We start from the raw sequence: 13,608 nt of genomic DNA, 5'->3' as shown, positions 1-13,608 counted from the left end.
TGAAAAGATCTTATCATCTTATAATGAAATAATGATTTATGTGAAAAGTCATTCAAACTTTACAGATAAAAGTTCATCATTTATGTAATGCTCCCTCTTGTTAATGTTTTTAAAGTCAGTGTGTTATGAATGACAATTATGCTTTCTGAATGAGAATTGTTGCCATGTTATGGTGGAAGGAGCTTAAGTTTGAGACATATATGAAGTATTTTGTTGGTCTTGAGTGAGTTTTAAAGGTGAGAATAACTGTTTGGCCAAAATTCATGTTGGCAATTCAGAATGTACACTCAAAAAAATAGCTTCAATGATTCAATCATGGACAGTGGTTCTATGTGACCGAAACAAGTAAAACCAAACAGAATCAACCATGTACAACTAACTAGAATCAATGGTGTTCATTTAACTTGAATGAATGGTTTTAGTTTAACTTAAATAAATGGTTTTCATTTAAATTGACATTCAAATAATGCTTCCTGTTTAGTCCTGTGACTTACATAAACTAAATATAACTTTTCTTAACACGTGTGATGTTTGGTGTTGGCAGTCCAGAAGTGATACTGGTTTCACCCAGAGCACTGCTATAGTGGTGGCTTTATATTTAAAGCAACTTGAATTTTTGTTAGCAGGTCCTCAACCCAATCACAAGCTCCATACTTTACCACAATGGTAACCCCCATAACAATAACATAACCGAAACTTTTAAATAACAACATAATAGAACATTAAACATTCCCATCTTGCGAAAAAATGCATGAAAGAATACTTTATTTCAACATTGAAAGTTATGTTATGTCTTTCTTCTGTTTCTTGCGTAAGACACATTAGAGAAAGTACTTTAAAATCCTTTATTTCAATCTAATACAATTTCAAATTGAAATTCAAACACTGCAAATTGCACAAAACACTAAAAAGCTGTTTTTTTTTAGCTGTTGGCTCAAAAAAAAAAAAAAAAACCTTTAATGCAACAGTTTGCATTCATTTTTTTAAGTTTATGAACAATGAATCAATATAACTATAATTATTCCATGATCTCAGATGAGACTAAGATGCTTTTAAAATCTCACTCAATGCTCGTCTTGTCAGTGTATTGCAAAAGGCTCAGGAAGTGAGCCTTGGGAAGTCAGATTTGTTTGTCATCTCCATTTCTTCATTGATCTTCATGTTTCCTCATATTTCTTGGCTGACCACTCCTTTTAAGCTATGAATTTCCCTGAAACAATCTTAAAAAAAATTTGCATGCAAAAACATATAAATAGGGTGTGCGTTTGTGAGAGACATTCAGACACACTGAGATGACTGACTGGTAGAATGGCTCTGACAGCGATTACTCTTCTGTGCATTGCAGCTTTGCTGCCTTTCCCAGGGCTGGGAGATAGTGAACACTCAGGTGAGTTTTCTTATACAAAGCCATAAATTCTGCTTAAAACAAGGATAAAAATTATTGAATTCAAATCCTTTCAGGTCTAACTTCCTAAATAACATTTCTAAAAGGAGACTGAAATCCATGATTACAAATTACCACAGTATTTGTTATTAAAGCCACAGTTTGTGCTGGTATTCTCCAAACTGTGTTGCTTGACTGCTTAACTGCAGTAATTTAAATAACACCTGCAGTTTTCTAAAAAAGGACCCTTTCTCTGTTTGTTGCTCTCTTCTGAACAGGAGAACTGGGCCTGGTGTTGGTTAAGGTGAATGTCACTAATAAATTCACTAACAAGAACGTCTCCTACTCCACCACTGTGGCAAAGGGAATGCCGATGTTTGGGGTCTTAAATAAACTACAGGACACACAAAGCTTCAGGTATGGCATTAACTTTTATCAAATTACTGTGGTTTAATGCACTTTACATGCAGTAGGCCTAATGCAAGTATAGTATAGTATAGTATAGTATAGTATCCACTGTGGAACACAAAAACAAAGAATCCATGTAACTATGATATACAGCTTTATATGACTGAGATGCTTTTACAGTCAGACCTGACTCAAGTCTTCTAAGTCTATGGTACAAAGTTTAAGACAATAAGGAATTTCTTGAATTTAGAAATTAGATTTTTTTTTTTTTTTTGTGCTAATTCTGCTACCTTTATTTCTATCAGTTTCACATACAGCATTAGCAAAAGCTATGGCATATTTCTGGAAAGTGTGAACGGACTGGCTGGGTCTACTGAAAAGCACACGTACTGGGAGCTTCTGTCTAAGAAAGGAAAAACCATCACCCGTCTGAACGTGGGTAAGTGTATGAGTTTAATTATATAGCATGCACTTATATGCCACATTCTGAGGATGAGTGCAAATACAATGGAGCATGAAAGTCCCCACTTTTTCAATTCATTCATTATTTTGGTTTCTTTTATTTTACAACACAACATACATAAAATATTATTTTCTTCCTCAATTTTTTGCAGGAATTGGCTGCTACCAACCCAGGGAAAATGAGATTTTCATTATGAATTTCACCACTTGGGGCTAAAAATAGATCAGTTTTGTGGTTTCAAATGAGACCACTCTGATTCTATATCAATCCCACATCTTCTATCAATCATCAAGTAAAGAATAATTTAATAATTTCATTGTATCTACAGTATAATACTCTAATAAAATCACTGAGTGTTGCTGGAACTGTTTCTCTGATCTTTCAACAATTGTGACTAATTAAGGTACAATCAAATAGCGTACATTACCAGTCTCCAATTTCATAGATAATCAGATGCATAAAATGCCAATATATTCAGATTTAAGATTCAGATTTCAAACTAAAATACTTGTCCCTTTACATTCAAATTCTGTTGTTTCCAGAACTGATATGAGCATAATGTCTTCATAGGATAAAAAGGATAAAGAGATTCACTGTCTTCTATCCTGTAGAAGCTGAGAGAACAAACACAAACATTGATTTTACAGCATTGTTCGTGTTACTGCTGTATTTTAACTAGCAGCAATTTAAATGACACTATGAAACTTACCACAGGGAGTGAAGCATTCACAGTCGCAGTAGTTGCAGCGTGTAAACCAGCGCTTCCAGCCTGATTCTTTAGTCCTGCATTTCTCAATGCGACTGCATTCGTGGTTCAGAGGAACCGCATAGCTCTTAGCATCAGGACAGGTGGATGAACACGTCCCGTCAATGTCCTTCTCATTGATCTCAACCCGGCCACGATGACAAACTCCTAATGTCACATACAGGAGGAGAGTAAGAATTAAAATTCACAGACAATTAAATTCATTTTAAAGTAAAATGTAACTGACCACAACCATTGTTTTTTCTCCACAACCCAGACTTTGACCTAAAGTAATGGTTTAACTATAAAAAAAATAGCAGAACATGAACGAACTTAATATATGTAAACACTTTTCATGAAAAAATATTACATATCAATAGACATTTCATGTTACAGATGATGACTATGCAGTCTAAGAAAAGTTCGTAAAAATAAGGCCCAATACTGTGTTAATATGTCTAGTATTCATAATCTGTGAGTTTTTTCCGGGTAAATTCGTAATTTGTGTGCAACGTACAGCCAGAAAAGGACTTACTGAGGCAGGATGGTTTGGGCGTCCATTTCCCATTAGACTGGCAAGCTCGAGCAGGATCTCCAACCAACACGAACCCTGGCCTGCAGTCGTACCGCACCACAGAACCCACCCACCAATCACTCCCATACACCATCCCGTTAAAGTCCACATCAGGTTTTCCACAATTAACTAGGGCAAAAGTTTATTGGATAAAACTCATGAAACAAGAAAAGTTCCAGTGTACACAGAATAAACCAACAAAATAATCACAATATATTCTCTGTGGTTGTGAAAATGCAGTGCATTTCATTAAAATTATGATTGGCTGTACCTCTACAGAGGGATTTGTATCCCACCCAGCAGCAGTCTGAATCTCCACAGTTGTCTCTCTTTAGCTCCCTGTGTCTGCCCTTACACCCCCCAAAACAAAGCGGGGCTGTCCCGGACCAGTAAGTGTCTCCCAGTTCATCCTCCTGTTCCACCTCTAACAGACCTGAGGGACATAGAGCAGTCTTCAGTGCTCAAAATCATACATTTTCAATGTACACCATTTTTGACATTTTGTCCAATTTGTAAGCTTAATTTAGATATTTTGCTCATTCATGAATAAATCAAAAGCTCCTCTTACCACTTCCTAGATCTTCCTCCACAGCACTTCGTTCAGTAAATGCAGTTATAGGCACTTGCGTGAACACCCCATGCATGGACCCCAGAAGCAGAAGGAGAAGAGCTCCTAGTTTCATGGCGTTTTGATGGTAATGCTTCTCCAATGCAGAAAAGTCTATATCTGTTCACTTCTCATCTGAACGTCCTCCACTCATTGTCCACTCAGCAATCACTTGTTCTGTTGTCTCATATCATGGAAGTTCTAATTATTTAAATAATACAGACAAAAAAATGTTTTCTTTACAGGCTATTTTCAAGAACCTGTTTTCTAGACGGAGCGAGACAGATGGAAAGAAATGGGAAGTGTTGCATCTTAGCTTACACTAAGCCCCTAACGCAAACTAATCTTTTAAACTCTGCTAACACACCAGCGATTATCACCAGAGCAGAGAGAGATTATAGAGAATGGGAGAGAGCCATGGGAAGGCTGATTTGTAGTTTAGCTTAACTTTCAGTTGTGCTGATTGTAAATTTCATGTTTTTCCACATTCATCAATGTTAGAGATTAATCTTGTCCAATGTGCTGAGTGGTTAGTGTTCTTGAGATCTGCAGCGCGTGTAATTACTGTAAACGTCATAGATCTGTGAAAAACGCTCAAACACTGACCTCTGACTGCTGCAGTAATGCATAAACTTCTGTCTAACCCAGCACAACCTGCCTGCTGACTCCTCTCCTGAGAGATTCAAACAAACAGGACTTACGAGTACCGTTTTTACAGTCACACAATGGATCACCTAAGAACAAAGTGGATTATCCCCTGAACACACTTTACCTACCTGAATATGAACTGAACATACCTGAATACACAAATATACACACACAACCAATGAATTAATGAATTCTAATATGCTGATTTGCTGCTCAAGAAATATTTCTTATTATTATCAATGTTGAAAACAGTTGTGCTACTTGCTTGATACGTTTTTCAAAATTAGTTGAACAGAAAGTTCAACGTAACAGCATTTATTTGAAATAGAAATTGTTTGCAACATTATTTCTTTTTCATTTCAATTTAATGCATCTATGCTGAATACATTTTTTTCTTGATCTGAATAATTAATTCTTGATCTGAGCCAAAACCTTTGAAGAGCAAGAAATAATTTCTGCTTGCAAGCAAATGTAAATGTTTAAATTAGAGAAAAACAAAACAAATAGGACAAAAATGTACTGAAATAACCACCATTGTTTATTTCAAATAGAATTAAGTCATTTAGTATAGTTTTCCTTCTCAATTAGATTATTAGGACTCAATGGCAAATAAAAGTCCTATGGAAAAGGTGTATTTTAATGAAAGGTCAAAACTATTTTTTACTTTGATAGAAAAGTGGCAGAAATCTGTACCCACCAGAATGGGCCTTTCTGCAGATTCTCTGATCTCCTGATCTACATATAAAGTTGAAAAATAAATTAAACAGAGGTGTTGGTCAGTTTGAAGTTCAGAAGCACTTCCAATTCGACTTCAAAACAAGCAATTTGCCACACTGTAAAAAACTATACACTGTAAAGATTCCTCCACAGAGAACTGTCCTTCTCCCTTCACATTAACACTGAACATAAAAAAAGAAAGCTGATTAAATTGTTCAGTAGGATTAAAAATTTCTCTCTCACTCCCTCACACACCCAAACAGTCAAATGTTCAGCCAAAAAAAGGTGCCATTTAATCACCCAAATGTTGTTCCAACCCTGTATTTTCCTTCCGTGAAAAACACGTTTTCTCTACTAGGAAGGTTGTTTACTCTTCCAAACTCCAAAAAGGGCACTTAAAACAGCACTTATAACTATTTATAATATAACTTACAGGTTATATGGACTACATTTAATATGATTTCATGCTTTTTTCTTGAGGCTCGAAAAATTTCCACTGAATGGAAAAAGGCAGTTTAAACATTCTACTTAACATCTTATTTTGTGTTTCATGCCAGGCAAAAAAAATACAGCATCAGAATGACATAAGGGTGAGTAAATATCACAAAATTTTCCTTTTTGTGTGAACCATCTCTTTAAGCAATCCCCGGAGCTAACTTGTGATTTAGCTCTTCTGTCTTTTCTGTTCAGTGCAGTGTTCAAGGTGTTCGAGGGTGACAGAATCCGAAAACAAACTCTATTCCAGCTTTGGTCCCCTGTTAGTCTCATAGTACAGTGAGTTTTGAGTTAATATGAATTGTCCTAATGTTCCTTTTTATTGTCTGACACAGCAGTCTTAGGGAGTTCCAGTAATCCAAAGTGCTGTTAAACCACCTCCATGCCCAGCTGTTGGGCGGTGTCCTGTAGCTGATGCATCACTGACCCCTCCCTCATAGAGTCTGTTTCTGAGGAGGTGCCGGCCATCAACACCAAGAACACACTTTCAGCATTTTCCTGAGTCCTACAGACCTCTGCTCCCTCTTTTCTTATTCCTGTCTCTGTATTTCCCCCCATGGTCTCCTCCAGTTCTTCCCCGGACTGGACGTTCTGCTGGATGGATTCACTGCTGTCCCCCTCCCCCTGCCGCTCCCGCATCAGCTGTTCTGTTAGCTCCACGCTCTCATAGCGGATCAGCTGCAGACGCATGAATCCATCTTCGTGCTCTTTATACCTGAAACGAGTGATTGGCAAAGTGCAAATGACCGTAGTCAGATGGATGCATTAAACTGATCAAAACTGACAGCAAAAAACTTTTATCATTTTACAAAAGATTATAAATAAATGCTGTGCTTATGAACTTTCAATTCATCAAATTCATCTGGGGGAAAAAAATGTATCATGTGCTGCATCCAAAATTGCATACCTCCCTGCTAGGGGTATGGTTCTCACTTTGTGTGCGAGAGGTCCCGGGTTCAAATCCCGGACGAGCCCCCAATTTGTTATGACCCCTGGCTCAAGAGAAGCATGTAGGGACACACGTAGACCAAATTATAGGCTTAAAAGTAAGTTTTATTTAATTACAAAATTAGGATAAAGCCCGGAATACACCAAGCCGATGGTTGGCCGTCGGGCAGTTTTTGTTCGTCGGCCGACTAAGTTTTCTCAGTGTGTTCCAGACCGTCGGCTGAAGTTGGTCCTCATCGGCTTTTTTTCAGCTGATTCGACATGTTGAATCGGCGTCGGAGCTCGACAGTCAGTCGGGCCATCTGATCATTCTGATTGGCTGTTCAGCTACTGCCACCTGCTGGTACGGAAAGGCATTTCTTCTTACGCAGGCGCAGAACGGACATGCTACTTGGCCGCCGGGTGTCGAGCGTCGGTTTGATGTGTCAGGGCAGCTTTGGAACCAGACGCTGCCGACGCGAGCCAACCCCGCAGTCTGCTTTCGTCGCCACTAGTTTGTCGGCGTCGGCTTGGTGTGTTTCGGGCTTAACGTTAAATAATAGAACGAAAAATTTGAATGGCAATGAAGTGACGCAAATGACTCTGGTAGGTCACATGATAGTGACAACATGGCGAATGTAGTATGTCCAGATTACATTCATACTACAAAAATTTATACTATTTAGCAGTCGCGAAGTAATTACTTTTTCAAAATAAGTACCTACTCAAGGGAGTATGCTATTTCAGATGCGGCCATGGTTTCCGCAAAAATGTTAAGCAGCACAACGGTTTTCTACATTGATCATATGCTTAAATGTTTCCTAAACCCCAAATCAGAATATTAGAATGATTTCTGAAGAAGACTGGAGTAATGGCTGCAGAAACTTCAGCTTTGCCATTAAAAGGGAATATTACATTTAATTATATGAAAATAGATAATCTTTATTTTAAATTGCAATAATATTTCACGATACTACTGTTTTTGACTATATTTTTGAACATATAAATCTTCTTTCAAAAACATAAAAATCTTAGAGATCCCACATTTTTGAACAGTATGGTGGTTGAGGAAATATGTAATGAAAACATATAAATGGGTGGTTTTTGGCCACAAGGAAGGAGGAAGTCTTCAAACCTGAATCTTGGGTGCCCTGAAGGCCATTTGAACTGATGTTTCTTGCGTAAGTGGGCAGTGAGGTTGTTCCCCCGGGTGAAGCACTGCTCACACACGTGACACTTATAGCGAGGAGTGTAATCTCCCTAAAGGCAAAGTAGCACATTAACATTTTTTAGCTATTCTGGAGCTATTAGCTGAATATGAATGACTGTACAACTGAAATGATGTAGAATTGTATTCACTTTTTGATGCACAGTTAAGTTTGATTTTGTTTGCTCACACTGTTTCACACAGTGTTTTCTGCATTTTATTTTATAATTTATTATGGATATATTTTTAGTTTTTGGCTGCATGAGTTAAGTTACATCTAAATGGAAGTTCCCACATGAATTAATTCCAGATTAGATGGCTCATTTTTATAGATCAAACCTTGGACCCTCTGACCCTACTTACAACAATTCTTACTTCAATTATAGGCTATAAAACAAATGACATTTTCCATTTACATTTGAGAAAAAACTAAAATCAATCTATCTCATGGTAACAACATCAACAGCATTACATATAACAATGTACTAATCTTATGTATTTCACTTGCATATTGATTACCCTTATTTATTTTTATTGCCAAATAAGCAAAGGCTAAAATAGCATTTGCTATATTGCCACATGTTGTTCCAAACCTGTATGACTTACTTTCTTCTGTGGAACACAAAAGAAGATTTTTTTTGTTGTTGTTGTAATTTTATATATTCTTCTATTTCTTATTTGGCAAACGTTGCAGGCATTTTCCGAATGTCTCACCTCATGAACGCGTTTGTAGTGGTTCTTGATTGAGTAAAGGGAACGGGTAGAGTAATCGCAGTCAGTGAAGTCACATCGATAAGCTGGCTCACTGCTGTGCGTGTCTAAATGCTTCCGCAAGTCTATCAGGTTTTTACAGCTGAGAACCACATGAACACAAACAAATTGACAGATCATGTCCTGCATTGCAGGCAAAAATATTAGAAATATCCAGGGATGATGAGTCACTGTCATTGGTAATGAAGCAGCCGCACCTGTACTCGCAGTAATCACAGCTATAAGGCTTTTCATTAGAATGCCGAAACTTGATGTGGTTTCTCAGCGAGGATGGTGATGGACAGGTCATATCACACAGTGGACATTTATAATGGTTGACTTTGAACAGAGAACAAGAAAGAACATCATTAGAACAACTAGGTCATACTGTACTAAGCAATAAAGGCCAGTAAAGTGCAATACAACAGAACAAAGTACAACCTTTATGACAGTTAACACACAAAAAGACTCATACCATGGTTCCTCATGTGGTCTCTCAGCAGCCGCTCAGTGGCGAAACGTTTAGAGCAGTGAGAACATTGAAATCTTTGACCTACAAATAAATACACACACAAACAAATGGGTACATGGGTCTAATCACATTTTTATTTTTTCTATTATGTTTAATGAAATGAGTCAAAATTGATCAATACAGAAGGTTTAAAGATTGCCTGGTATTACTGCTGCTGCATGTATACCACCTGAAACACAAGCCCTCTCACCTTCTATGGAGGTTTGCCGTCGAATGTGGTCGAAGAACTTTGTATTGTTGGCGAACATTCCTCCGCAGGTCGGACATGCCACCAGCTTTTCCTGTGTGTGACTACGCATGTGCTCTCGCAACTTAAACCTGCCTTTGAAAGAGGCCTCACAGTCTAGAAGTCAAAAGGAAAAGTTAATGTCTCAAGACTGTGCAGAACTGCAGAAGTCATTGTGAGCAGGAAAACCTCTCTGGAATATTTCTACACTCAGGAACATTCAACTAAGATGCTTAATGTTTTCTGAAATGGGGTTTACTCTAATAGGTAGTAGAAATATTGTCCCAAACGGACAAAATAGAAAAAATATATATATTTTAGCATTAAAACAACAAGGTAGTAGTCTGGACTGCTTAAATAAGTAATAATAAATATAATAATTAGTCTTTATCTTTATTTCACAACTGACTTGCTGCATCAACAAACTTAATGCAGTGGTTCTCAACCAGGGGCCCAGGATCTACTAGGGGGCCTCAGCAAACTTCCAAGAGGCCCTCAAGATAATGTAAAATGATTTAAATAAGACAGAAAAAATCATTTCGTTTCAAATAGAGAATAGAGATCTTTTTGTCCGTTTATTTTCTGAACGGACAAATAAACAAAACATTTTTGCTCAATAGCATTTGTTCTGGTGTGATTTTGTCAGGTTTAATAGACACAGCCAAATCGCTGTCATTTAGGAATGATTGCGTGGGTGTTTGAATCGAGATCTCAATCTTTTAATGATTAATCTAATTGGATTGTTGAATGGTTGTGGTCTCTATTGATGTGATCTCGTGTGATTGACAGGTTGTGGTGCCCTCGTGCCAGTAAACATGTCATCAGAGAAAAGGTGTTGCTGCAAGCGGGAGAGGAAGTTATTTTGATCAAAGATTACGAGGACACATAAATTAAAAAAAATAAAATAATGATCTGTATGTATAAAATATTTATAATAAATACTCAATATTCCATATAAAAAGAAGTGTCAATTTTGATTTCATGGTGACTTAAAAAAATAAATAAATAAATAAATAAATAAATTTAAATTCACCCACTCAACTTTTTTTTTTCTTTGAAGATCTAGAGTTTCCACTGGATATATATGAGGTAGCCTAATTATACAAAAAATGTGATTTTTAGACCTGGAAAAGTCATATTATAATACGTTAACATATATACATATATACATATATATATATATATATATATATATATATATATATATATATATATATATATATATATACACTTTTTATAGTTACGCTAAGCTCTAAAATATTTTATCAGATAAATATTTTTTAGAAATCATTAATCCTTATTCAGTAAATCATGAATAACTGGAACAACGATGGGGCCTTTGAATATTGTTGTGGACAATGGAGAGGCCAAAAAGGTTGAGAACCACTAACTTAATGCATAATATTAAAAAACAAAAATCTTTTCTTACCTTTCCAGCCACAGAACAAAACATTCTCTTCATTAGCCTCGAGACAGTGTGCATGCATCTCCACATGTCTGTAGAACCACTCTGGATTATCCATAGACATCTGAATACAAACATACTTATCAGCTGAGTACTTGACCTGATTTGATCAACCACATGCAATTTGTCATCTAGTTAAAAAGAATACGTTGGACTGCCTCCGTACCTCACAATGCTCCCAAAGACAGAGGAAGTTCTCTTGGACCTCAGGCACAATGTTGCGGTTGTGCAGGCCGACCGAGCAGTCACCCATGTCACTGTGGCCCTTGAGTATAGCAAGTCCCCACTGCTTCAACTTGGTGTGGTAGCAATGGAAGAACATGTGTCTGAGTAGCTCCGCATCTCCTTCCACTGAGCAAAAACCACAGTCTCGCCATAGACAGTTATGCTCCTCATCTGTAAAACATGCAGGCAAGCTAAAGACTAAATTGTGGACCATGACAATGAAGACAGTGCCACAAGAAAGCTGAAACGCTTGCTATAGCTTAACACTCAGAAACAATCCACTGCTGATGTAACATAAAGACAGATGAACAGTACATAAATGTGTGCCAGTTTCTGTTGGTGAAATAGATGAAGAAATAAGAAAAGTCATGTGTTCCTGGCCCATTCTCAGCACTAATAGTCTTCTTTGAACACCTTAAATCAGATTTGATTTTGTATACTAGTCCTGGTATATTCTTGTCTATTTCGCAATGTATGGTGTGCTTACACTAATCTTACTTCTCATTTTTACACCAAAATTTCTCATTAATTGTGTTACATGAGTATGCAACAAGAGGCAAAGCAGTGTTTGTTTTTATTTATATACTTTCATTTATATGTCTTCATTTTATTTTTAGTTTAATTTGTCATTTTGTTATGTGTTTTTGTCATTTTTATTATTTCTTTTAAATATTTCTAAATATTTTCAGTCTTAGTTTTATTTCAGTTAACATTTTTAGTACTGCCAATCTTACACTTATTCCAGTTAGCTTCCAAGACAACATTTTTAATTTTTGATTAATTTTTAAACATTTTATTTTATTTCAGTTTTATTTGAATCAACAAAAATGTTTTCTTAACAGTTTTAGTTAATGATAACAATACTGAAGCTGAAACCTGTATGAATGTCTTTCTTCTGATTAACACAAAAGAAGATATTTTGAAGAATATGGGTAACCAAACAGTTGATGGGCCTCACTGACTTCCATAGTATGGGAAAAAAATACTATGGAAATCAATGGGGCCCAATCAACTGTTTGGTTACCCATATTTCTTCAAAATATTTTATTTTGTGTTCAGCAGAAGAAAGAAATTTATACACGTTTGGAACAACTCGAGGGTAAGTAAATGATGACAAAATTTTCATTTTTGGGTGAACTATCCCTTTAACATTGTGACTATATGCAACTGGCCACAGGTGTTGGACGCACCTGGTAAGTCTGCCTCACTATCCACGGTAGCTTTATAATGTTTCTCCACGTGCTGGCAGAAGTCCTGCATCCTGTCAAACGTCTCCTGACACGAGCCCCACTCACACGCCAGCTCCAGCAGCAGCTCCTCTCTGCGCGGGGCGCGCTTACCCGACGGGGGCATCATGAAGCACTGAATGAAAAGCACAATGTGTGGTCCAGTCCTCTGAAACACACAGTAAAGCCACATGTAAGATCTAATATTTTCGAGCTATCTGTCAGTTTGTTTTTAAAGGCTATACGTTACATGAACTGCGAAAAAATGATTACCTCCAACATATGAAAACTTCTTAATTATCAAATGTACTGCTAGTAGTTTTATAAAATCATGGACAAAGTTGTTAACCTAGCATGAGACATAGCTGGTTAGCAAAACAAAAAGGGAAGTTAACATTCTGCCTCCATTTTGTTGACTAGTAGCTTTTCGTTGGCTTTGGTTTAGAATAATTAAATGTTTTCATCTAAATACATTTTGTAAGGGAATGTATCAAGATTTGTTAAAAAAAAGTATTCAGAAATAACTCACCTTTAGCAAATACTTCCAACATTTCCTCGATTTTTTTTCCCCCCACGAAATAACCAAACCAATCAGATTACACCGTTGCGGTGTCGCGTTCAAATTTCGGCCAATCAAATTGCAGCCTTGCAGTACATCACAATGATCATTCCCTCCGACATCTCAACTCTTTCAAGTGTTCCGCATCGCAATTTGTATTCAGTGGCAGTAATGCCTGTCTCACAACCCTAAAAAGCAGTTTTACTTGCTATATTGCTAAAATATTGCTATTTTCTGTAAACATGCGTTGTAATTTAAACGATATCATTGTACTATACAAATAAATCTTTATGGAAGTGAAACTACTCGACTCGTTTTCGAGTAGAAAGGCAGTCATAAAGTCAACATTTTTTCCCCTAGATGATATTTTAACAATGTGCTGTCATTGTAATTCAATGACAAATAAAAGTCTTTTTTTTTTTTTTTTTTTTTTTTTTTTAATTTTGGGAA

General features: G+C 36.6%; 4 protein-coding genes across 4 annotated transcripts in view; 2 read left to right on the top strand and 2 right to left on the bottom strand.

The window, feature by feature from the left end:
- Positions 1-1,171: 1,171 nt before the first annotated feature.
- On the top strand, positions 1,172-2,620 carry tcnbb (transcobalamin beta b). Its single transcript, XM_051892623.1, has 4 exons — positions 1,172-1,387; positions 1,663-1,801; positions 2,098-2,231; positions 2,407-2,620. Exons 1-4 carry the CDS (start codon positions 1,309-1,311, stop codon positions 2,469-2,471), a joined length of 417 nt encoding a protein of 138 aa, XP_051748583.1. The 5' UTR covers positions 1,172-1,308; the 3' UTR covers positions 2,472-2,620.
- Positions 2,621-2,688: 68 nt separating this feature from the next.
- si:ch211-117m20.4 (sushi, von Willebrand factor type A, EGF and pentraxin domain-containing protein 1) lies at positions 2,689-5,147 on the bottom strand. The gene is made up of 5 exons (XM_051892619.1): positions 4,143-5,147; positions 3,846-4,007; positions 3,536-3,703; positions 2,965-3,168; positions 2,689-2,869 (listed from the first exon to the last, which is right to left on the bottom strand). The coding sequence occupies exons 1-5, from the start codon at positions 4,255-4,257 to the stop codon at positions 2,856-2,858; spliced, it is 663 nt and encodes a 220-aa protein (XP_051748579.1). The 5' UTR covers positions 4,258-5,147; the 3' UTR covers positions 2,689-2,855.
- A 199-nt stretch (positions 5,148-5,346) lies between these two features.
- Positions 5,347-13,031, bottom strand: hinfp (histone H4 transcription factor). Its single transcript, XM_051892614.1, has 10 exons — positions 12,873-13,031; positions 12,564-12,768; positions 11,315-11,544; positions 11,113-11,212; positions 9,648-9,800; positions 9,401-9,478; positions 9,144-9,264; positions 8,890-9,028; positions 8,104-8,228; positions 5,347-6,756 (listed from the first exon to the last, which is right to left on the bottom strand). Exons 1-10 carry the CDS (start codon positions 12,879-12,881, stop codon positions 6,411-6,413), a joined length of 1,506 nt encoding a protein of 501 aa, XP_051748574.1. The 5' UTR covers positions 12,882-13,031; the 3' UTR covers positions 5,347-6,410.
- The window catches only part of c2cd2l (c2cd2 like), a 41,134-nt gene continuing 40,169 nt past the window's right edge, over positions 12,644-13,608 (top strand). The window contains exon 1 of the mRNA XM_051892611.1: positions 12,644-12,792. The gene's annotated coding sequence lies outside the window, so the exon portion shown is untranslated. The remainder of the gene's footprint in view (positions 12,793-13,608) is intronic.

The sequence above is a fragment of the Ctenopharyngodon idella genome, chromosome 5 (genome assembly GCF_019924925.1).
Source record: "Ctenopharyngodon idella isolate HZGC_01 chromosome 5, HZGC01, whole genome shotgun sequence".
Classification (NCBI taxonomy): domain Eukaryota; kingdom Metazoa; phylum Chordata; class Actinopteri; order Cypriniformes; family Xenocyprididae; genus Ctenopharyngodon; species Ctenopharyngodon idella.
This window is presented reverse-complemented; position numbering and strand designations above follow the sequence as displayed.

Excerpts from the sequence above, each read along its gene's own strand:
- hinfp (XM_051892614.1), bottom strand. Across the intron at positions 11,213-11,314 it reads GTCTTTGGGAGCATTGTGAG|ATGTCTATGGATAATCCAGA; the intron begins GTACGGAGGCAG and ends GTTTGTATTCAG. Across the intron at positions 9,029-9,143 it reads TGTGATTACTGCGAGTACAG|CTGTAAAAACCTGATAGACT; the intron begins GTGCGGCTGCTT and ends TGTGGTTCTCAG.
- si:ch211-117m20.4 (XM_051892619.1), bottom strand. The coding sequence starts at position 4,257 with ATGAAACTAGGAGCTCTTCTCCTTCTGCTTCTGGGGTCCATGCATGGG. Across the intron at positions 3,704-3,845 it reads ATACAAATCCCTCTGTAGAG|TTAATTGTGGAAAACCTGAT; the intron begins GTACAGCCAATC and ends CTTTTGCCCTAG. Across the intron at positions 3,169-3,535 it reads GCCCAAACCATCCTGCCTCA|GAGTTTGTCATCGTGGCCGG; the intron begins GTAAGTCCTTTT and ends ATGTGACATTAG.
- tcnbb (XM_051892623.1), top strand. The coding sequence starts at position 1,309 with ATGGCTCTGACAGCGATTACTCTTCTGTGCATTGCAGCTTTGCTGCCT. Across the intron at positions 1,802-2,097 it reads CAGGACACACAAAGCTTCAG|TTTCACATACAGCATTAGCA; the intron begins GTATGGCATTAA and ends TATTTCTATCAG. Across the intron at positions 2,232-2,406 it reads CATCACCCGTCTGAACGTGG|GAATTGGCTGCTACCAACCC; the intron begins GTAAGTGTATGA and ends AATTTTTTGCAG.